General features: G+C 42.7%; 1 protein-coding gene across 1 annotated transcript in view; it reads left to right on the forward strand.

Annotated features, from left to right (window-relative positions):
- The first annotated feature begins 976 nt into the window (after positions 1–976).
- The window catches only part of LOC115321589 (connectin-like), a 149,559-nt gene continuing 126,171 nt past the window's right edge, over positions 977–24,364 (forward strand). The window contains exons 1-2 of the mRNA XM_040218807.3: positions 977–1,002; positions 1,266–2,257. Coding sequence (XP_040074741.2) covers positions 977–1,002; positions 1,266–2,257 — 1,018 coding nt within the window. The remainder of the gene's footprint in view (positions 1,003–1,265; positions 2,258–24,364) is intronic.

Here is a 24,364-nt window from a genome sequence, read left to right on the forward strand (position 1 = left end):
GATCCGAACGTTCAAACCACAACAATAGTCAGTGAAAGCTATAGTTTCTAGAACAACTCAGCTTGGAAACCGCCATAGGAGCCTGCTTTGAAAAAGTGACTCCGATCCGTACTCGAGAACCAAACTAGACACAATCGCAGCGGTGCCATTTTTCCCGCAGCGGCCACTGCGGGAATTGCACGGTGCACGTACCGGTTTAGCCGGGTAGGGCCGGTGTGGCTATCTCGCACCGCCATCTTGCAGTAGCTATATAAAACAACTTTCATGTTTTCGCTTGCCGCTAAATAACGGTGCTGTAATCGCATCTCGTTCGGTCCTGGTGGACGCGAGAGGTACCGATTTTAAGGGTGAGTTTTCCAACTGAGTATCGTAGTAACGTTGGTGACAACCTAAAAATCATAGGCCGTGGCAGTTCCGATCCTCATGTTATCGCTACAGAGGCAGGAGTGCTGCGTTACTCGGTAAGAATGCCAGAGAGAAAATCACCACGTAATAAGCAACGCCCTGAGTTTTTTGTTTTAGATGTGATGGACTCTAGGGGTTATCAATAAAGCACATAAACTCTAAGCCCCTGCTTTCACTTTTCACCGGAGCACTCGGATAGTCAAACAATTTGATATGTACGGAAATATATCCCGGTGGATGACAAGGATGAAAGATGTCTAAACCTTGCAGTAGAGCAGGGATTGTGAAACTCGGAACATGGCGAGAGAATGAGTCATGTTGACCTGTACCGCATCCTAGAAGAGAAATTTTTTTCAGCTTTTTCACACACCGTACAACCCCCGCAGTTTGCTGTATTCAAATCACCAAACGCCTTTAAAAAAATCACGAATAAAAAAAATAAACAAACATAGTGTAGTAGAAGCTGGCAAGAACATTAAAAGCGACCCGCCAGATCTCAAGAAACGTCGGCAGCCACTTTGGAAATTCCGGATGGTGCTTTTTTTAGCTCACCGCGTTTAATTTGGCAAGGATGGTACAGAAACGCTCTTACATACAGTTAAAAATTGGTTGCTAAACACAAGAATTGCTGAGGGCACTAATGTTTTTTTTTTCTATATTGCGTGGGAACCGTCATCAACAAGCTGAATGGTTCGAAGAAGTGTTCTATGACGGTAGATACTAGTCAGTTCATGCAATATTTATGTTTTTCCTGGCATTCACAAAGACATTCATTATGTACATATTTTTTTCTAGTGCAAACTACTGTTTTAAGTGCTACCGAAATCCTAATCAGTTCCATTTCATTTTTTTTTCTTCAGATTCTTCAGTCTACTTTTTCTTCTCTTGTGTTCAACGCTACAACAAGCGCTTGGCAATGACTCAGACTTAGTCCCCGAACTCTGCGATCTCAGGGACCAGCCAATGTATTGCAAGTGCGAGAATAAACACATCGGAAAGGACGACGTCGAAATCACCTGCTTTGTTGTGAGAAATCTCACAGAAGACCACGTTGTGTTTAAAGCCTTCCAGAATCAGCCATCGATCGTTTCGATTACCTTCAGCACATTCCGCAGTGATTACCATCTCCACTTCGTTCCGACAGAAGCACTGCGTTCCGCGGCGCCTTCCCTGGAGAGCCTCAAATTCACTCAAGCCGACCTTGGCTCGCTTAAGACTCACTCCTTCTACAACCTGCCTAAACTAAAGACGCTATCTCTCGATTCAAACGACATCACCGACTTGGAAAAGGAGTCCATTGCCGACTTGCCTCACCTCACAAAACTAGAGATGGGTGACAACAAGCTCGTCAAGCTCCCTGCTCACGCTCTCTCGCGTCTGTCGGCACTGGCGCACCTATTCCTAGAGCGGAACCAGATAAAGAGCATCGAAGACATGGCCTTCGCTGACTTGGGTGCGCTGAAAGAACTGGACCTGAGCGACAACTTGATCGTAGATCTGACGGAGGGCACATTCAAGGGCCTCGACCATCTGGAGCGGCTGGACATGTTCCGGAACAAGCTGCAGAGGTTGGACGCCCGGATCTTCCACGGGGCGCCGGCGCTCGTGGAACTGGACCTCAAATACAACGAGGTTTCGGAGGTGGACCCGCTGGCCTTCGAGGGGTTGCCGCGTCTCAAGAAGTTCTACTTCTCCCACAACCGGCTGCGGAATTTACCGGCGAACATGTTCTTAGGGGCGCCGAACCTGCTTACCGTGGACCTGTCGCAGAACCAGCTGCTCACGCTTACCTGGAGGACTGTCCAAGACTTGAGGAAGATTGACGCCGAGTCCTTCGACATGAGCCTCACTGGTCAGTAATTTTTGAATGGTCTTTTGCGAGAACGGCGGTTCGGGCTTTGGTTCAGCAGGGAATTTTCATAGACCTCACACTGCGGATTTTGGGCTCCGCAACCGCATGCTCAATCGATAATGATAGTGACGGCAAGTGCTTACACTAGCAGGACAATTTTTCTGCGTATGGTCTAGAAACATTTCCTATTTTTTATGATATTCTCTAATATGTTAGTCGAGGAGTGACTGCCGAAGCCTGGATACACTGCTTCGGATATAAGAATAAAACAAAAATATCACCACTTTGCAAATTGATTAACTATTTCGGCTGCGAATCTGCAATAACTATGCTGCACAAGTTTGCCTGAAGAAGATTGGTTTCCTAGCTCTCACAGGCTCTCCCTGATGATTAGCTAGAGAAGTTCAGATGGTTGTAAAATAGTCTTCAGGGTTTATAGGTAGCGTCCGGACAGGTTTCAAGGTTTATAGATTATTCGTAAATAGCTTTCAGGTATCTAAAGTATTAGAACATTCGTAAAGTTTTGACGGAATTGAATCCGAACGAAAACAAGAGTGACCTTTAATAAAATTACATTACCTCAGACTGATTTAGTATGCTGCGCTAATATTGAAAAATAAGCGGTCAGTAATTCAAACTTTTTAAAATGAAGTTTGTAAGATAATTATTTTTTTATCGGGGTCCTTACTTGTTACCACAAAAAAAGGCCAGTTTTTGCATGCATCTTGTTTACAAATTCAAACTCCGTTGCTCTTGAACCAGCTTTAAATGTGAATAGGATTCAAAGAGAAAGTTCTCCATTTGAGCAGACAGTAAGTAGAACAATGGTTATAGGAATTTTAAATTGGGGATGAAAAGCTGGAACTCAACGACTAACCTGGAAAACCTTTTGTTCTTTACATCGATGGTCTCTTAAATCGATGAGGTACGCGGGCAAGCGGTACCAGGCATAGCCTGAAAGATTCGGATACAACAAAAGTCAAACGCGTGAAGGTTATCGTTAGGTTATTCCTATGTAATGCTCTCGCACAAGTGCCCTCAAAGGAAAAAAAATAATAAAATAAATGAAATTGTAGGTTGCCGCTTCGGACCTCACCGACGAGTCGTTTCTTGACAAAAATGTGAAGTATAATAAAAACGGAATCTTTATGGCATTATAAAGCATTCTACATAGTGATAATCATCTGACAGGCCTCTACAAGTTACCCAAAGACTTTTAGTGATTTCCTGTGGTGCCCAAACATAATAATTCTATGATAATTCTTCCTTCAGCGTGTTCGAACTAGGAGTGAAATACCGTTGTGGAAACAACTAAAAACACTTTGAAACTGAATACAAATGCCGCCTGTATATTTCTTAATTTTAAGTGAAGTTTTTTAATTGTTTTATTGTTTTTCCCATATAAGGTTCCTGATATACGTGCAGGTATTTCCGCTCCCAAACTTTTCTCAGGTTGTAGTACTACAGAAGCGCAATGAGTTGGATTAATAAACACAAGCACATCCTCCATACTGTCAACACCTTGCACCGAAAAAACTTCAATGTAAAACAAAACGAATAAATTTGAAATCACTTTATAACGTTTATAAACCAAAATGAAACCAAAATACCTTATAAGATTTTATGAACTCTAGAAATCAAGACGTCTATCAACATGAAGATTGTAAGAGTGTCGGTACCTTGGAAAACATGTATACTTCGTTTCATACTTAGTATAGAACACTGTCAAAGCTACTAGCGCGCGAGCGTGGCTATATCTATGGTTTCGTTTGTGCGAGAATGCGTGCAAATGATCTGCGAGGTCATTTGCTTGCTCGCGTACCCCATACACGCTCCAGCAGTTTTTACAGCGTTGTACATTATAAGTATGAAACAGAATATAGATTCTAATAAACTTGGATCGAAGAAATATTTCTAAATGTAAGAAATATAAGATATGTAACTTAAAACTGGTTATAAATTCCCCTAAAACTTTTCCATTAAGCGTAATTTTCCTATTGTTTTCACATAGTTTCTACTTAGTTTCAAGAAAAGTTTTATATGTTTTGCCCGATAGTATTCAGAAAGTTTTCTTTTTCATTTTCAGAATGTGTACGTAAGAGTTTCGTTTTATAAATATATCCTGACATTTTTGTAAATAAATTTTACAATAATTTAAACGAAGTTTGACAGATATCTCAAGATCGTTAATGTAGTTAGCCAGCTAGTTTCAAAATAATTCCAAGATACTAGTTTGCCATATATGTTCCAAACAGTTTGTAAGATTTTTGAGACAGTGTATCGCATAGCTACAAAGGAGTTTGCCAGAAAGTTTTAAGACAGTTTCCAGATAGTTCGCTGAATATAGTTTCCAGAGAGTTTGTCAAATACTTGCCAAACTTTGTCAGATAGTTTGAAGACGGTTTCAAGATAGATCGTCGGTATTTTCCAGATAGTTTGCCACTTTGTTTCAAAATAGCTTCAAAAGAGATTCATTAGGTGAAGAGACAGTTCGCCCGCGGATGCTCCTGAAAATTAAAGTAAAGGTCATTAAGTGCTAGTATAGTCTGAGTCGGTCGTGTGAGCGTAAGGCATTATTCGTGATAACGCCTGCTTGCCAGTGCATTAGTGAGATGAACAGACCGCGTTTACGCAATATGAAAGAAGCGTCGCGGTCAGAGAGGTGGACCGGTTTTGTGTAATAGATCTTCAAACCTTATTCCATGCTGATTGCGGCACTCTACATCAAAACCAGTACATACACCAATTGGTACACAGAAGTGGCTGGCACCGAGTTTCAGATTCCGGATGAACTCATCCTTTTAGTAAAATTGAAGTTCCTGTCTTCAAGAAGCCTTCCGTAAGCTGCTGTAGAGGGTTAATGGCGCGAATAAAAAGCATCTAGCGAAACAGGAAAAGGTAATAGGAGCGGAAAGGACAAGCAAAAAGCAGGCGACAGCGTTCAATCTAGCCTCTCTTGTGGAACGTCAAAGTTGGCGTTATCGAACCCAGTTTGACAAATGGATTCACATATGCTTTTATACCTCTATAGTGTATTCATACAGTAACGATATGATAATTTATGAATAATCTATACAATGAAGTGTCATTTTTTTTTCTTTGCTCTCAGGGATAGAACGAAAGAAGAGAGAGAGAGAGATAATATTGTGAGCAGTTATATGAGTATTTCATAAAGAGGAATGATTTTTATGCTTCTCTTGCCTGCTTTCCTGTATACCTGCTGTAATTTAGTGTTTTAGGATTACACTCAGTTCTTTTTAAAAGTTGATGGAATATTGATTCGAATCCAGGATATTGAAACTCGTAGACTGAATCGATGACGCAAGTATTCTAAGAGATGCGTCATCCGCAAGAGAAACGAAATAGAACAGTCCTTGTCAAAAGACAAAATTCTGAGGTAGGAGCTTTACAGATTAACACTGGCGTGTTCCAAAACTTCACATATGCGACTATACCGCAATTTATTTATGTAATTTATTTAAAGAATATGGCGGCTTGCATCAGTAAGTCATAGCTGGGGTGGCTACATATGATCATTCAAAGCAAATTTAACCCAAGAGCACTAATAGCATCTACAAGAACATCAAGTGATGATAGGGTAAAAATTTCATTTGGTGAGGATTCCATCCGTCATGGAGGCGGAATACTCACCTCTTCTCGGTTCTCAGTTTCTGCTGCTTTTAACCGTTCCATTCGGTGCCCAGTTTACAACCTTTCGGACCGAGGAAACATGGATCAGCGAAAGGTGCCGGCGATTCCGTTCAGTCTGCCAGATCCATTCTTCACCGTAGTTGACGCTACTTCATCCGGACTGAACGTCATCGATCATCGCGTCTGGCAACAACGGTGGACGTCATATTCTCACGAATGACAGTTGATGGGGTGACGAAAATGGAAAAGAAAATTAACGTTTAATGGGTTGTGCCCAAAATAAAAAGGAAACAGAAGATAACAATAGAGCGCCGCGGGCGTCGATGGCGGCGTAAATAGAACGTTGGGGCGAGAATGACAGCGGCTTGCCACGGGGAGCACCTTTTGTAGCCGCGTAGGTCTCTGGAACATTCGGCCTAGAACGTTCGGCGCGTAGAACATTCGTAACTCGATCAGACAAGAAAGTTCTCGAATTTTCGAGAACGCCAAGCAGAAAGAATAAATAACGGAACATTCCGCTGCCTGGAATCGAAGCCAGATCTTCCGCGCGACAGCCAAGCACGCTAACCATTCGGCCACGTACACACTCGCTCAGCGACGCACGTGGAAATATGATTATGAAATATTTAAGAGCTTCCTCTGCCACTACCCGATGGGTTTCGGTGCCGTCATGGAGGCAGGTTATTCACTTATTCTCGTTCTTCAGTAAAGCGCACCTTACTTTTATGATACTCCTGTGCGTTACGCACAGTCTTGTGAAACGGCACCGAGACCAAACTTCTTGCACTTACAGAACTTGTTTTTCAGCGGGTTGTCTTATGCGAGGTGAAAAAAATGATTAACTATATCTGGTGATGTGAAAGAAACCCTGGTCCTCTCACTGTGGGCAGCAAAGGGAGTTTCTAGGAGCACTCTTTGTTACACCAAAGCTACAGGAGGGACAAGTAAAGGTCCTTTCGGATTTGAGCGAGATTGAGCAAAATCAGCAGGTAGCAGACGAAAGGCTTGCTGCGCTCACAGCCCGGATCGCTTGGATGGCAAAAGGAGGGGGGGGCGGGGGAGGAAATGGGAACCAAAATAAGTTGCTTAAAAGAACAAAATGAAACAACTTCTGCGCAACCTAGTGCGGTCATGACGCAGCAGGATGACCTTGAAAATAAATCCCCAAAGATTAATGTGTTTTTTTGTTTTTTTTTTACGGGCTTCCAGGTTCTGCCAGCGAAAGGTGGGAAGGATCCGAACGAAATGATATATCGCTATGCAGTAGTAACCTCGGCGTCGTTCAGGGTGAACAGTTATATAATTAATCGCGTCCATAGAATCGGTAGTTTATCTTCAACAAAAAGCAGGCTGATCGTCGAAAAACAGAACATATTTGACAGAGCCCACAAACTAAAGAGCAGTAATTTGTCAATCAGCGAGAACTTTTTGTTACCTGCAAGGTCTGAGAGAAAGAAACTGCTTCAGTTTGCTAAGGAGCATAACGACAGGTTCAAACGCCGCTTTAGCAGGCTTGCTTTAGGTGGGGAAATGTTTATGCACAATTCCGAAACCCTTGTTGTTGAATGCGTCCGACTGCGATGAAGGTCCCCTGTCGAGCGCCGTAAAATAGAACTAAAAGAACATCTTTCAATCGTTATAAACTGTCGTAGTATGACGCATCAAACAAATGAGTTCGATGATCTGACTGCAGTCATTAATCCTGACATAGTTATTGGTACAGAATCCTGGTTGGACGACCCCATTTGTGATTCAGAAATATTTCCTTCTTATTTCAACGCCCACCGTAACGATCGTAATGCACGCGGAGGTGGCGTTTTTGTTCTCATTGAAAAGCAAATCAGGAGCATTGCAGGACATTTAGCCAGTCATGGACCAAAAAGTCATGAACCAACAAGCCCAGCTAAACATTTTTTCGCTCGCTGGTCTTGTGTGGCTCTCCGTTTCCAACATACGATAAGCCGAATAAAGTCACAGATGGTTTTAAAACACCCAGGGCGTGGCTAATTACTAACACTCAACTCAGTTACTGAGTCGTTATTCCGCGTTTTAATCGGCTAATTCTGCGTTCTTATCGGCTACGCATCTATAATAATAATAATAATAATCATACTTCATTTGCACTATGCACAAGAACAACCAGTTTATGGTGGCTCATAAAATGGTAGAAATAAAATTTAATGCAAAATCTGCCACTGACAAAAAATAAATATGCGAATCAAGAATTAAAAAGCTAGAAATTCAGCTCTCTCCTAAATACAAGAAAAAACAAAAAAAACATGAGGACAGTTTATTAACAAAAATCTTCATCCTAAGTCGAGTGTTGGCAGTAACGTATTACAATTAACGGCGTTAACGGTAACGCGTTACTCTTTCCAGTAACGTTGCAACGTACTCGTTACTTTCTTGAAAGTGTAACGGGTAACGTACTTTGTTAGTTATTTAAGGTAACGGGTAACGTCGCTACGCTACTTCTTACTTCCCGAACTTTAAAAAAGTAACACTTCAATTTTTTTTTTTAGGCGCCATGCCATGTGAACTTTGTAGTTTTTGGCGTTTTTCTTTGCGTTTCTTCTCGTGAATAATTTGGTGAAACCGCGAAAAAGCTAAAGCAGCTATGTTCAGTTGCTGCATGAACATATAATTTCTTGAAATATGGCGCTCATATGTACCTGTACCGTCGAAACAGTCAAACGTGTAATTCACAATTCAAGAAAACTAACAAAAAAGTAACCTACGGTACTTTTCATCGGGAACGGTATCGCGTTCCTTTTATATTGAGGTAACATAGGTCGGTAACGCGTTCCTTTTATTTGCAAGTAACGAGTAACGTATTTCGTTACTTTTTTTTCGGTAACGCCTTCAAGAATGATCTTAACCAAAGATGAAAATTTTGATTGAATGGAGGGGTAAATACGCTCAGTCGTCTAACAACACGAGCCGGCACATGAAATTATCACGATGATGCCTTTCACTGTCTATATGGCAATGCGCAACCTTTTGTAGATATAGAGCGTCACGAGCTATTCTTCGATTTAACAGGTTCAGCAACCACTGTTATTCAAGAATGCATTCGTAGTCCTAAAAACACATCTTCCCAAAGTACGTATCTTATACAATGTCAATAAATCCTTTTTTGCACTCTTCCGACTTGAGCCGCATCAGCTGCACAGTCAGCGAGTTCCGTACGACGCTACAGGAATTCGAGTCTAACCCTAAGCAAGTAGCATAACAATCGCACCACGCACCAATGATTTGAAAAGTTCTTCGTAAGGCGTGATATCGTTTCCATCATTCTAAGAGCAGCGGCAACATTCTGGCTAACGTGATAAAAAAAATAATAAATAAAGTTTGCCGTCAAAATACACTCCAAGGTCACGGACTCGAATGATACGTTGGATAGTAGAATTGCCAAGCAGGTATACGTACGTATAAGAAATAATTTATTAATAAGGTGTCCGGAACTCTGCACGCCGTGCATTTTTTTAAAGTTTTTTCCCGATTATAACGAAGAACAATTCGTCTTTTTTCGACCCACTGAGAAGTGAGCGGTATTGGGCTCCGATGACCGTTCTGACCCAGAGGCCAAACCTCTTTCCAGTTAAACTGCATTAGCTCTGAGCCGCGCTCACACTTGATACTACACCGTATAAAACACATTCTGCAGAGACACGTTCTGATGTGTGTTTCCTGCTTGTGTTGTGGTCCTGTCTAATTGGTAACACAAAAACGCCCTTTAGACATGTTCGAAGCTTGTATGAAGAAAACATGCTTCTAACACGCTTGAGGGGTGTCCGCAGGTAATTCTGTCATCATGCCTAAAGCGAACACCGAATGTTTCTTGTAGATATTTAAGTAGTGTGACTGCGGCTGGAGGGCTACCGAAAGCCTCTCTAGATGGCCGAACTGATGAAAAAGCAAAAACACACAATACTCTGGTGTTTCGGGAGTAACGCTCTGCGTTAGGAAGCCAGGGAGAGCTTAGCTGGAACACCGAAGGAAATTGCGACGAGTGATGCTTCCCTTCATGCGCGGTCGTGTAGATCGATTCCATGGACTGCCCAACCGAAGGGTCGCTTCTGTTTGCGGTATCATCCCGACAAAACGGCCTCTTTGTCCTCCGCTTCAATTATATTATCTTTTGTTTTCTTTGTTCCGATCGGTCCAGAGGTCTGGAACATAACGGAAGAACAAAAAAAAAAAAAAAAGGTCATCTTATCGGTATCCTTTATTGGAAACCGATGGAACGTCGTTCCCTCTATTCAACGTTTGCCATTTTGGACGGGTGAATCGGGTCAGTGCTTCACGCGGTCCGACTGGACATCCCAGATGGGCACCCGCCGGAAGCGCGAGGAATGTTCCTTCCGCCTCTCGATAATGGTTTCCCATCCGGAAGCTATCCGGCCGTTAAGGCTTGACCTAAAGGGCCTCTTTCGGTTTAAGCGTTTTTCGGTGGCGCATAGGAAGTTTCTTGCGAGGGCAATTTGGTGTCAGTGCAGTGACGTATACATGGCCCGCACTGACGTCGCATCAGCTGCCATTATAGGGGCCTTGCTGCTGAGCTAGTACCTTCTTATCGCCGATTGCGTACTACCGAAGTTATTTTTCTCGCCAGGGACAAGTAGGAATGACCACCAGCGTTGTGCGATGACGTGTCGTGCAAGCCGTGTATATTTAAAATAATAGACGACATGTGTTCCCTGTTGCGGAACATATCCAAGTTATATTTTCTCCCGTTTGAGTGCAGTGGACGGGAAGCTAAGCAATTTCTAGAAAATAAGGCTCACGTACTTTCGCAACATTTAGTACACAGTCCTCATTATGTTTCGCGAGTTCGGAATGGTACGTCCTTTTTCTCAGCTTCCAAAATGTTGTGAGTGGCACGCGTACGAAAACGCGGACTCGAAGTAACAATATAGAAGTGGAATGATAAAAAATGACAAGTTCATAAAGCCAATTTGAAATTACGAGCACTCGACAAGGGAAGTACAATCACCACGAGCGACGATTGTTGTTATAATCTGGTTCACCATAATTTCGAATGAAGACGAAGTTTCAAGAGTGAGAACGTTGCCCTAAGCGAAGTTCGTACACGCCACGGCAGGCACAGCTTCAGATAATTATTCTCAACCATGTCGTGAAATGCCCACATGTTTAATCAAGTTTGAGAATGCCCACAACCCGCAGGTCTAAATGTTTTTCTTTTTTTTTTTTTTGCATATTTGAGCGAACATTGCGCTGCCAGTGGATAAACTTGTTGTCAATGTTTCACGTTGTCTGCGAACCCCGTCACTGTTCCGACACTGAATGCTCCAGTGTGTCGCTGATTGGTACGTCACTCAAAGCAGGTTCACACTTTGCTGCGGAGCTGTTAGGGGCTAGTTTCCCCAGTATCGTTTCCGTCAGCAAACAAAGGATGACAAGAAACTCTGGACTGCTACCGCCATCTATGAATGATGGCGGCAACCAGACAACCGGCTTGCCGGTTGCCTTGTTGCCGCCGTCGCTCATAGATGGCGGCACACTTCTTAGCCTTTCCACTCTGGCTTGCCCACTTGCGGCCGACCATTACTTCATTCCCACCACAGTACAGCTTCGCTGGTCTTCCTTCTTCACCAGAGTGAAAAGGGTGAAAGTTTTTGTTCTTGCCGGACTCCTTTAAACAAGTACAACGTTTCCCATACAGCGTGTAAGGTTCGCCCGCTCCTCGCGCACCTCGTGCGTTTGGGTACCCCCAAATGCGCCCACGTGCTTTCGTTTCCCTCCAACCTGAACCAATGATTGCCACAAGCTTCGCTGCCTCGTCATCACACGTACTCTACGAATTTCCTATGTTGTCTCTTGATAGACATATCTCTCAGGGGTTTCGATGCACCAAATACACATTTTAGAACACTTGCTCGTCGTCACACTCTAATCAGTCTGTAGCGTCTCCTCGCCCGCTAAGCGCTTGGGAGAGCTCTGCAACCTACGAAGGGCCATCGGCCAACGACAAAGGACATAATATGTTTAGACGCCGAAGACAGGATGCGCTGTGGCACTCTATACGATGAAATGTCATGTCATAGCCTCCTCTATAGCAGACTTGTGCCGGTTACTCCAAAAAAGTAATGAATTACAATTACGATTACTTGTCCTAAAAAGCCGTGGATTACCGTTACAAATTACTCCCCGTAAGAAGTAACTGATTAATTACTTCGTTACTTTACTCAATTACTTTTGCTTTACTTTAAAGAAACACGCAAAATACCTGCAATATGTACAGCGTGTTTGTGGGGGGAATTTCGGACCCCCTCAAAAATAAAACAGATTCAGTACTATATCTACCGATTATTTGAGGATAATAATTTTACGACGATGGGATCTATAAAGCTCTAGACAACTGGAAAAGGTGTTCGATATAAACGAACCTAGCGCTGTCCACCCGGGACAGAACTGCATCCCATGAACATGCGACGAATGCACATAGATGGCGGAGGCACGCACACCATTCGAAATATGGCAACGGCAAACTTTAGAACACGACTCTCCTGAAGATGTGGTTTTTCTAGGGTTGCTATATATTGCATAAATAGGGGCTGGTTTAGCCACTAAAACCAACTGACTGTAAGACGTACATGCGGTACTTGCGTTCGGGCAGATTTCCGAGTACCGCTTGTTGAAGGTTGTTATCCGGGCTTGACCCACTTGATCTTTTTTCTTGGTCATCAAACCAATCAAAACTGAAACTTCACACGAAATATTCATCCACAGTCTTCCAGCCAAGCTGATTTTTCCCGTTTAGAAAATAATAAGAAAGCACAATTTTCATTGAACAGCAGGCTTCAATGTATCTTACGCGTTTACAGCCGCCTTGCGCTGCCTTAACTTCTGTGGAGGCACCGTACTGTGTCCAAGTCAGCCGCTGTGTATTCTCAGAAAACTCGGGCTGTGTTCCCTTTCCCTAAATTGTCGGAGTAAGTTCCCGTAGGTACAATCCGCTGACGAGAACCCCAACATTCTCATTTCTAGGAATATGGGTTTAGCTTCGAAGCCCCAAGACATTTGGTTGTGCTCCCCGGCCACCTCATTGCCTGCTGTCTAAAGTGACTGTTTGAACTGACAGTAGTGTTGATGCTACATTTCTTTTTCTGTTCCAATAAGCTGCTGCCATCGCTTCCCTTATGTTTGTGCCTTACTCATTTGCTAGTGCGAAGTCAAGTGACAGAAACCACAAAGCTGGTTGGTCCAGCCAGTATTTAGCTTTCACAGCGCTGTCAAAGATGAACAGGGTCAAGATCTCGCTACAATCTTTTTTTTTTCTACGGGGTGGGTGTGTGTAGGCAGAACATCGACAAGCAATGGACGGTCTCGTGCGACAAAAAAAAATGCTGATTGGTTTTTGGGGGACAACACGCAGGGGGTGGGGCGGAAAGGAGGGTGGGAGGGGGAGGGGGCGAGCGGACATCTGCACTACGGTCACAGTGTCCACGTTCGTACTCTTCACGACTCCCACTCGATGGTTTTATGGGCAATTAGTTTTCTGCTCTTTTGTCCGCTCGAAGCAGTCCGTTCGCTTTCCAAGTCGAAGCTTGTTGCCTTCATGTAGACAGTCGAATCCTCCCAGCCTGACTGACCGTACGAACAAGTCCAGAAACTGGCTGTGGCTGGGCTGTCGCGGTTTCCGTCAATTCCTTTCCTTGGCCAGCACTAGATCTCTTCGCGAGGGAACCCTCGTCTTGTGTTACCATGCTGAAAGCGCGCAGGCCGTTGCATCGCCCCTCTCCCTCTCTATTTCTCCCTTTGACGGGGCGGAAGAATTGTAATGAGTAATTTCAGTAACGCGTTACTGAAAAAGTAATGAAATTAGATTACAAATTACATTTTCAAAAAAGTAACGGATTAATTACAAAATTACTAGAAAAGTAATTACTTACAAGTAATTCTGTTACTTGTAACGGATTACTCCCAAGTCTGCTCTATAGACACTTTCTTCAAGGGCGTCGCCATCTTGAATTGTCGTCACTTCCAGTATAGACGAAAACATTGTTTTGCCGTCGCCACGCCAGTAGAAGACACTTAGGATATAAGCGTAACCATCACACATTATTCTTTTGCCCCTCTCTTATATTTGTATTAGTAACAGGTTGAAATGTTTTAGTATGTTTTCGTCGCCCATACCGGATACACCTATTAGGCGGCTGGGGACGAGAGTACACAGAAAAGGTCTATAGTCACAAAGCCTGGAAGTTCGACGACGGAGCCATAGAGTTCCCGGTCGCAGATTATGAGCGCGAGGATCTGGTAGCACAGAGCATCAAAGAGGCATTTTTCGCTCGGGAGAAGTGTGTTTCGGCGTCTCGCCGCAACGGGGCGCCAGTCACGTGGCTCTGCTCTCATCCGTTGTTTTCCGCTCCCCCTTTTCCATTTCGGTGGCCGCTTCACGTGGCGATCTGCCAGACTTTGTCAGTATACAGTAGGCTATGGTCATGCTCAGTGCCACAGCACAGACATTTTTTTTAGACTAGACATTTCCAGCGACGTCATTGGCCGTGGGCCCTAAGCAGATTACAGCAATCTCCCAAGGGCTTTGCGGGCGAGCAGACGCTCCAGATTTCTGACACTGGATGTCCATGCTAGTTTAAGAAACGAAGGGCTTATTATTTTCACGCTTCTTGCTTCGTTCTTGAACGTTTTTACCTGCGAATTCCGCAAACCGATTGGCTGCGCGGAACGATAATGAAATGTCCGGTAAACGCCACGCCCTCTCTTTCTGTAAGTGACTCTAGCAAGCGACTCGGGTACGAGCTCTGAGCGCTCCCAGCAGCTTCCTCATTCCACACTCGTACTAGCTACTGCAAATAGTTGTCTTAAAAATGCTGTCTGCAAATCGGCTGTAAAAAAAAAAAAAAATTACAAAAAAAAAAAAATTCTACGTGTGATTTGTTGTTAAACTTTTTGTTGTGACTGAATATATGTCTTCTCTGGTGGGGAACCCAACAAAATGGATCACGTTTTAATACTATACAAAGTTGGAGGGCGCATTTCTTCACATTATCACGTGGGCTTTGAAACGTGCTCGCATTTTTGCGGCCTTTCAATTTGAACAGCGGTTAGCGAGTTGGGTGTCTTCCCCCGCGCTCTCTTTAAACTGGCGGCTGGATTATTCTCATACCTCGAAGGACCTTCTTTCGTCGGACGTGCTTGCGCATCAAAGAAGGTTACTTCGGCGACTCGCGCCGTACAAATATTGTACCTTTTCGTGCGAAAGGAAGCGATATGAAAAGAGAAGTAACGCAGCTGCGCTCGCATGACCTCCTCACTTATAACTACGCAGCTTGACGAAAACTAGAAAGGGTAGTTATAAGATTTATTTGCATCATCTGCCGGCTGTTGATTGAATATCGACCAAATTTTCTTGCGTAAAATTATACCTCGCCCGTAAAAGCCATCGATGTCGTACTCAGGGCAGATTATTGAAGGGACAACTTATCAAGGCTTAATCGGTTTTACATAATCATATTTTTATGATTAAAAATAAAGGTATGATTCTCATCAGAAACCTACTGAGCGTCAGGAAAGAAGAGTAAACCAGTAAATTCTGGGAAGATTTAGAGCACATGCCAAACGCAATGGTACGGGAGAGGCACCTTTTGTGATATACACCAACACGCTGTTTTTAAACATGCCCGCGTTTACCCCATGTCGGCATTGCGCTTGCGCAGTAGCCAGGTTCGCCTTAGATGAAGCATCTGATCATGCGCAGTGCCCGCCAGCAGCAGTGCCGCTGCAGCGGCCTAATTTCAGTTCCGCGATAAAGGCGAAACGGCAGCGGAGTGAAAGTGCGAATTATATAAGTAGGGTTTCATGCTTTTGGTGTTTACCCATAAATTCCGAAATTAACTATCGAGAGGGTTTTGTCAAAATCGGTGAAAACTGAAAAGCCCCGAGTTAGATTTGTCTTTGTCTCAGAAAGGTCTTATCTACGCGGGATGAAGATTTGTGTTTACAATTTCGTTTCACTGTTAACCTTAAATAGAACTTCCACTGGAGTGTCCGTGAGGCTGCTTCATACTTCTAAACCATATCCGCTATCCCACTTTTATTTCTTTACGGCACAACTACATTCCCTAGGTATACAAATCATAGCCGATGTTCTAAGAAGTTAGGGAAATCCCATTCCCGTGTCTTATTTTTTTTAAGCATGTCTCGATGAACGGTGATTGTGTTTCTGACTCCGGAAATTAGCACCGAAGAACATCGAATCTGTTGAAAAAAATAAACCCTGAGAAAACACGACCGTTATTGAAGTGAAATGAAACCCCGAAAACACGGAGATGTTATCACAAATAAGGGAAAAACCGCGCGGGGCACCTCAATGTTGGATGAATTTTCGGGACTTAAGAAAATGAAGAGGACTCATACTGCGACTTCCCACGAGAACTTTCTTTAATTGTACCTCTAATCACATGATAGCTTACTCCATCCAATAATATAGGAAGACGCCATCCACGAGGAAGCATGTTTTGCAGCGGCTACACTATAAAGCCTAAAGGACGTCATCAGGTCACGTGAATAATGCCGTTACATGATTCATGGCGTCATTTTCGTAACGTTTTGGCGTCTCGCTTTTACGTTTTCATCAAGTTACTCCTGTCAAAAAGTGTAATCTAGACCTTTCGCAAAGCGTTACAAACTTACCCCTTTATGTGTTATATTATACTCCGGGCTTCCTTTTTTGTGCCATGTTATCAAGGCTAGCTTATACCCCTGTCAGACGAGCACCTCAAATGTCATTTACCTAGATGGCATTTACGTAAATGACATTCAGGTGTGCCGTACCAGACGAGAACTGTAAATGCATTATGTTTATTGCGATTGCCTTCGCTCAGTAGAATCAGGCACGCGCAACATGTTCTTGCTATAATGACTGTTAACTGAGCGATATGCCATGTTTTTTATGTTTTGTTTTAAGAGAACAAAAATTTAGGCTACTCCTGAATAAAGAGTTCAACACAGTGATTAAAAACAAATCTGCGTTTCGAGATGAAGAAGGTGTTTTGCGGTAACCGGCGATATGTTTGCCGCTTGGATTCACGTTAAAAAGACCATGAAATAAAATTTAGGTTGAGAAAAAGTATTTTAGATTGGAATTTTACTCATCGCATATCGTTTAGTGGACCAAAAAAAAGAGGGTAGAAAGTCAAAAGCCTGCTCTCTAGTACGATAATTTGAAAATATAGCGGACTATGCACAGACAACCTTTTGGCAGAGCCCCTGGCACTGGGGGAGTTTGGCAGTCTTTTAACATGCCACGGCTGGAAGTCAAGCAACCGCAGTGCTGACAAACTCCGAGGTCACTTATTCTCCAAATGTTATCCGAAAATTCCTCAGGTTTCACTATATTTCTGGAAAATGCCTTTGTCTAGCGAAATAATGAGATGATCGTTATATTTTAGCTAAATAGATTACGGCAATACAGTGACCATTTAAATTTTTGAATTTTTCTACTGGTGCCTTTTAAATGATAACATAGACAATAATTATGCAAGTACTATATAACCGAAAATGACTCCCAACAGACTATAGGGGGCTTTCAAATGTATTGTTTATTGCACCAAGAGCTTCAGTAAGTCATACCGATTAAAACAAAATCCTACTTTAACTGAAATTTAATGTAAAAAACACAAGGAGTCCATACAAAGAAAAAGTACGCAGAGGTTTCTGCCAGAGCTTTTAAATAAAACGCGGGTGAAAAAGAGTGACAATGTTTGCACATCTACTCAGTGTCGAGCACATGAATACATGTTTACACTCTGTTCATGTCATTTTTCATGCGATCAGGGTGGCGCCTGGTGCACTGCAAATTCATCAGAGTTTGCTCCGCCTAGAGCTCGTGTGACGTGTGGGAAAGCCTCTAGGGTTTATGTTGCTAAGCTATTCCTGGCTTTGTTTTTTATGAAGCTAATCTGGGAGAACACTCTTTCAAATGTCGCAGTAAAATGTTGCAAGCCAAGAAGCTTGCTCACAGACTTGCTGAGCATTGAAACATCGGGCTGCAGTCACCTTGTTTGGTGTCTTTCGCGTGTTTCCAGAGGCCTTCCACACTTACTTCAGCAGAGGGGTTCAGGTCTTTGTTACGGAGCAACCTCTACTCTTTGTGAATCGTATTAATGCCATCTACAGCACCTTGCCGATACCTCACATTAATGACCAGCATGGCGCCATGCTGTTCCAATAATTCCTTTAAAATCCCTGTGTAAATACTTAGAGCTCTAAAAACATTTTTCTTTTGTGGTAAGTAAAAAAAAAAGGTGTGTCTTTAGCACAAAGATTTCAAGGAAATTAACACCTTCACGGAAAAAAAGTTCCCTAGATTCCAGGAAATTTCTCTTTTCTTCTAAACAATCTACAAATTCCCCATATTAAGGCGAAAATCCACAGGGTGGGTAGCGCTGGGCAACAGTCCTACAGGCATACGGCCTCCGCCATATAGTGGCATCGAATTTATAACCATCTCAATTAGGCACACCAGGCATGAGGTGACCCGCCATCGCAATGAAAGTGCTCGTTAGTGTAAGCGTCTTTGCTACTGTACAGCTGCAACGGAAAAAGAGTAGCACAAGCAGTCTTGGGTAGTAACGTGTTACTAGTAACGCGTTACTGTAACTTCGTTACTTTTTTGGTAACTTGTAACTGTAACGAGTTACTTTTTTAAAAATGTTACTTGTAACTGTAGTTCTATTACTTTTTCTGAGGTAACGATGAAAGTAACTACGTCACTTTTGTCGTTACTTTCCAGTTTTTTATGAATAATATATCACTGAACAAGTACAATTTAGCCAATCTTTGTTCTTTCCAAATTGTCTGTTGCGACGTTTCGAGTGTCAAGTTGTTTTTTTTGCACAAATTTGTGAGTACGTTGTTTTTTCGCCAGTCACGACCCGAATATAGCCACATGCAGATTTAATGAAAAAAAAAGTAGTTGTCTTTAGCACGCGCATGTACTTTTTGACTGAACACTTGCATCTTAGTATCTTGAAGAACTATCTCTTCTGCGGTTTTTGTTTTTTTCTGCGCAAACGCTTTTCAATCGGGTGAATCAAACGTGAAACAACAATACACGCGGAAAGCTCCGCGAATGTTTCGTATTTTGATTAGCGCCACCACAATGCACTGCGCATGTTTCGTATATTGATTTGCGCCACGATTCCGGTGTAGTGTCAACAGTCGAGGCAAAATTTACTGCTATTTGCGCGGGGTTTGTTTCTGGCTTGCCGAGTACGAACTGGAATATGTCCAGGAACTCATGAACCCAGCGCAACCGCCAACCAGCCAGCAATGTGCTAGTGCTACCAAGGATATGAATGTTGATAAGAACAAAGAACTACCATGGCAGCCCTACAGAGTGTATTTTGCTGTGGTGGAGGTGGTTACTAACAACTTGACCGCAGAAAACGGCACTCTATTGCCTCAACGCCTACCCGGCAATCAAAAATCTGTTCCGGCGAGCGGCGGCGACACAACACAGCTAGCAATCCTATCCAGCGCGTTAGACGAGCGCCTGCTCAGCAAGGGCATGGACGTGTTCGTTATCAAACAAGGGAAACTTTCAGACACTAATTTCGGGAAGCAACTGCTGCTAAGTTACAATGTGAAGTAAAAAGCACACTTTATAATTTTATGCAAATAAACTTCGTGAAAAGCGTTTTCTAGCTTTTCCTAAATTTATTTTGTGTTGTATAAAAGTAACTGAAAAGTAACGTCGTTACTTTTTAAAAGTAACTGTAACTGTAACGAGTTACTTTTTTGTTGTGGTAACTGTAACGGTAACTTCGCTACTTTTTTCTGAAAGTAAATGTAACTGTAACGAACTACTTTTTAAAAGTAACTTACCCAAGACTGAGCACAAGTGACCGTTGACCCCAGCAGGAAAATCGCGAGGCGCGGCGCAGTTGTTCCCGAGCACGGCGATGGCGAGAGTGAAAGTCACGTTCCATGTCTCAACGCAGGGGTGGCCGGCAGAAAGCAGCCCATCCTAAAGCTCGCATCTTAAAGCTATCTTGTCCCTCACTTTTCTGCCGGCCACTCCCACGTTGAGACGTGCAACGTGACTTTCACCAAATACCATGTAAGCCGATACTGGCAACTCTCGCGGAGCGCAGGCGAAAAGCGATCGCAGTGCCCCTGGCGAGCTCGGAGTCTCCGCTAGCAGACGAATTTTCCACAACGTATTGGTTTTGCCTATCTCCGTGCATGGGACCAATGAAAAAAAATATTGTCACGGGTATTCGCTGCTTTGAATGTTAGAAAATAGGTGCCACCTCATGAATGAAGGTCATTTTCTTCGCGTGGGAACGATGTTACAGCTTGTAGGGTGCAATTTTCGGGCTCTCCTGAAGAAAACACTTTGTCTGAACGTATGTAAGCCAGTCAATACACAAATGTGCCTTCGCCCTGTTTCTTATTAAATAAAGGGCAATTAAAAAAAAATTCAGAACATAGCTACGTTTCAACTTTACTGTGCTTATCGATCAATTTGTTTTGTTGTTGCAATTTCAATTTCTCATTAATGTATTGCTTAAAACCGTTTCGTCGAATAGGCCAGCTGGCTAATCCCTATCGTCTCCGGATGAAGAAGCAAAAGACAATTTCGAACTACGTACGTCATTGCGATGTCAGTATGCTCTGGAAGATGTCGATTGTGCACATGCAAATCTGACGCTATTACTAAAAGTAACAAAAGCGGAGTTATAAAAAAATAAAAGAAAGGGCACCTGTTGGACGGTTGTGCACCCCCTTCCAGTTTTCAGTCTACTTTCTTGTTTATGATTGAGGCGACGCTACGCCGCCGCGGTCTTTCTTCTTCCTGAGTTTATGTTTTTTGTTTGCATTTTTGTGTTTACTTGACGTTCGAACCATCGCGTATTTTGCTTTTCCTTGTTTTGCTTAGTTTTTACTTTCTTTCCTTCGCTCCGTCGCATACTGCCACCGGTTTGTCTGCTACGCATATGCCGGGAATCTGGAGGGCCGTCTGCAACTTTGTTGTTATTGTCTTTTTGTTTTTGTTTTCCACTGTCATCTGTTATAACCTCCTATGTTCGCCTTCTTTTGAGTTTCTGATCCGAAATCTATGTACTTTTTGATACTTAATAAATATATCAAAATGTGTAAGCTCTTTATACATTTTATACCTTTTCATTCGGATTTTATTTAAATATGTGGTCACGTCTGCTATAGGTCATCGTTGGTTGATCAACCGGCCGCCTTCGGACATACATCAGTGCATACTTGGAAGTGGCAGGCATGCCCTGTGCTGCTTACCACTGTCAAAACAAGTTTTTGTTCTCGTGGAAAATTCTTCTTCCGTTTCCCAAAGACCGAAGAAACGTGAGTAATTAAGTTACTTCAAATGAATATGGAAGCGCTATCGAAGTCTGGCTTCAATATGGCCACTGACGCCTCAATAGACGATTATGACAACCTCACGGAGATCGCGGAGAACTTCACGGACGACAGGCCAGATGCACTACTGAACACCCAGTTGTATCAAGCCGGGTAAGCAGCCAGTCAGATCTGTTATCATGCTTGCTATCAGAAACATGGAACACATCAAAAGACATTCTGCTGAAGAACAAGAAATACTCGCATGCGAAAATGACACTACCTTAAGACTTAGCTCGTCACCTAGCCGGTAACATCAGCCGTGCCTTCGACACACGTTTCACTGATATATTGCACCAAACGAGATTTTCAGCTGAAAACGCACTTGTAGCCGCTGATCGACGCTCAGAACAAAGTCACGGTATTCAAGGATTGCCTGGACATGTACGTCAACACGCACTCCAATCTAGTTCTTTTTAACCACTTCGCCTAGGGAGTAAACAAACAACCTGCCAAAGTCACTGAGAAAAGAAATGCGAAAGCAAAGAGGGGTCACACATTTCTAGCACGAAGAAGACTGCAGCGGGCGACTCTTATTTACCGGGCAGTGTGAGCTGGACTTCGCTATTCCTTTCCTCTGTTTTGTTCTTAGCTCCTACGAATGCCGCGAAATCAAATAAACAAACGTGTAACGAGCAGCTAAAAACGAGCAGCTAAAAAAAAGTAGTGAAGCGATTTTTTTTAGTAGTTTCGTCGTGTTGCTTCCGCTTTGTTTGTTGTGGACTCATCCCCGACGGCGAGCACCACCTGCGAATTTTCGATGCTCTAACCGACGAATCGTGCGATCGCCGTTGTTGAAAGAGGTCTTTGCAGGGTGATTTGTATCTTGCATCGTCTAACTTTTTTGCTTCATTCGCCCTCGTTTCACGACTGTTCCCCATTTCTTTTTTTATTTCGTCTGGGCTGCGGACCCCATCTTTTCTGCAAAGTTCGTAAAGCGTTTGCGCGGTTATTTTTCTCGTCACTTTTTGTTTTTGTAATGCTGCCAAGGCTGGTGCACTTGCTTTGGTAATTTTAACATATTGTTGGCGCACGTTTTAATAAGCACCCGTCCAGGTAAGAAATTGTGACAACGCAGTTTGTAACGGATAAACAGTAACCTTTTACGACGCAGTTCGAGTAGCTACACGCCTTTTTTTCCACTTCCCAGATGCGCTTCAAACCCGTGTGGTCCCCCCGAGTGGCGTTTGAGACCTCTAAATAAAGTGCTCAATCTTTGTTTCTGTGCGCGTTGTTATTTGACTGTCGTTGCAGTTGCGATCAGTGGATTTGCTTTGCAAGCGGACTGAGCGTAATGAATTGTTTTTGCTGTTGGGGTGACGAAACGGGCTCGCAAAGATCGAGGACGTCGCAGAGCCTATACTTTTCCATTGCGTCGACTGCTTCCGTAGACTCCGAGTCCGCTAGAGGCGCCACTGCTACGTTCGCCGCCGCTTTCATAGGTTTCCAGTGGAGCTTCCAGTATTAGCGAAGCTATATCGTATTTTCTCTCACTCTCGCTATGGGCGCGCTCGGGAACAATAGCGCCGCGTTTCGCGATTTTGCCACTTCGGTCATCGGTCACTTGTGCTACTCTTTTTCTGTTGGAGCTGTACACACGACCAACCGCTCAAGCTTACCTATCAGATACAATCTCTTAAAATTATATGATTTTGAATTCATTTCTTGTTTGTCAAAAATGAACTTTCTATAGATTGAATATTGCATACCCTAAAACTGACCAACGCCAAAATATAGTGCTCCGACGGGCGCCATATAGGAAGGCGCTGTGAAGCCGCGCGCTCGATTGCCAGATTCTCTTTTGTTTGAGAAAGCATATATCTCTATCTCTCTCTCTCTCTCTCTCTCTCTCTCTCTCTCTCTCTCTCTATATATATATATATATATATATATATATATATATATATATATATATATATATATATATATATATATATATATATATATATATATATATATATATATATATATATACATATGCGCTTAGAGATAGATGAAAGATGAATGGTGCTTGGACACAGAAACGAATTTCAAGCAGAAAAAATGTCCGAGTGCAAGAACTTTTGTTCATAAAACAACTTGTTACCGCCAAATTTGAACTAGCGCATGGAGAGTGGAGTAGGAAACAACAAAAGAACTTCCACATTGTGGCATCGTAAAGTCCGCTTCTTCTAGACGACGGCAAGCTTCGCCAATCGACCGAACTCTCTTAGTCTAGAGAGCTCTGCCTTTTAGGTTTGATGGTCACACATTTTACTATTTCACTATTACTACAAGCATTATTTTAACAAGATTATAATCATACCGTTTTAGTAGTACGTCTCCTGCATATTTGACGTTTGTACACTTTTAGCTCGTTCTAAATAAACTAAAAATAAAAATTCAAACACATCCCCTATGAATTAAAGTAGATAGTTCACATATATTCTGAACAAAATGCTAGTATATTAAAGATGTTCTACAATGTTTATTGAGTGCTTTTAAACAGCTGAAACATATATTTCCATTTTGCTGGTTTATTTTGAAATACATAGGAAAAAGTACCCATACTTTTGTCATAGTTTGAAATAGATCTAAAATAAGTAATAATATTTATGGCATGCATTTAGATACACTCAGAACATGCATGCATATTTCTGGCGTACATTTAATGAAATCAGCAGTATATCTGAAATGTATTTCTGACGAACTCAAAATATTGTTTTGAAGCACGGATAAAAGCGTCAAACGAGGAACAGAAGAGAGAAGAGAAACACGGGCGCCTGCGTTCTTTTTAGCGCTTTTAACCATAGTTCAAAACAGTCACCATCAACTAGCTCAACAAGTCCTTTTACATCTGAAATGTATTTTGTGTTTGGACAAAGTATACCCTTTTTTGCTAAGGGTTACTCCTTTGTGTGTTGAATTAAGATATACGTGGTAGAATTTTAGATATGATTTCCGTTATTTTTATGAAGACGTACACTTTCCAGACGTCCATAGCATAGTTTCCTTTTCCGACAACCAAATCTCGTAAGGACTATACTTCGTGCT

This window comes from Ixodes scapularis, unplaced genomic scaffold (assembly GCF_016920785.2).
Source record: "Ixodes scapularis isolate PalLabHiFi unplaced genomic scaffold, ASM1692078v2 PGA_scaffold0__279_contigs__length_252992795, whole genome shotgun sequence".
In the NCBI taxonomy this organism is placed as follows: Eukaryota; Metazoa; Arthropoda; class Arachnida; order Ixodida; family Ixodidae; genus Ixodes; species Ixodes scapularis.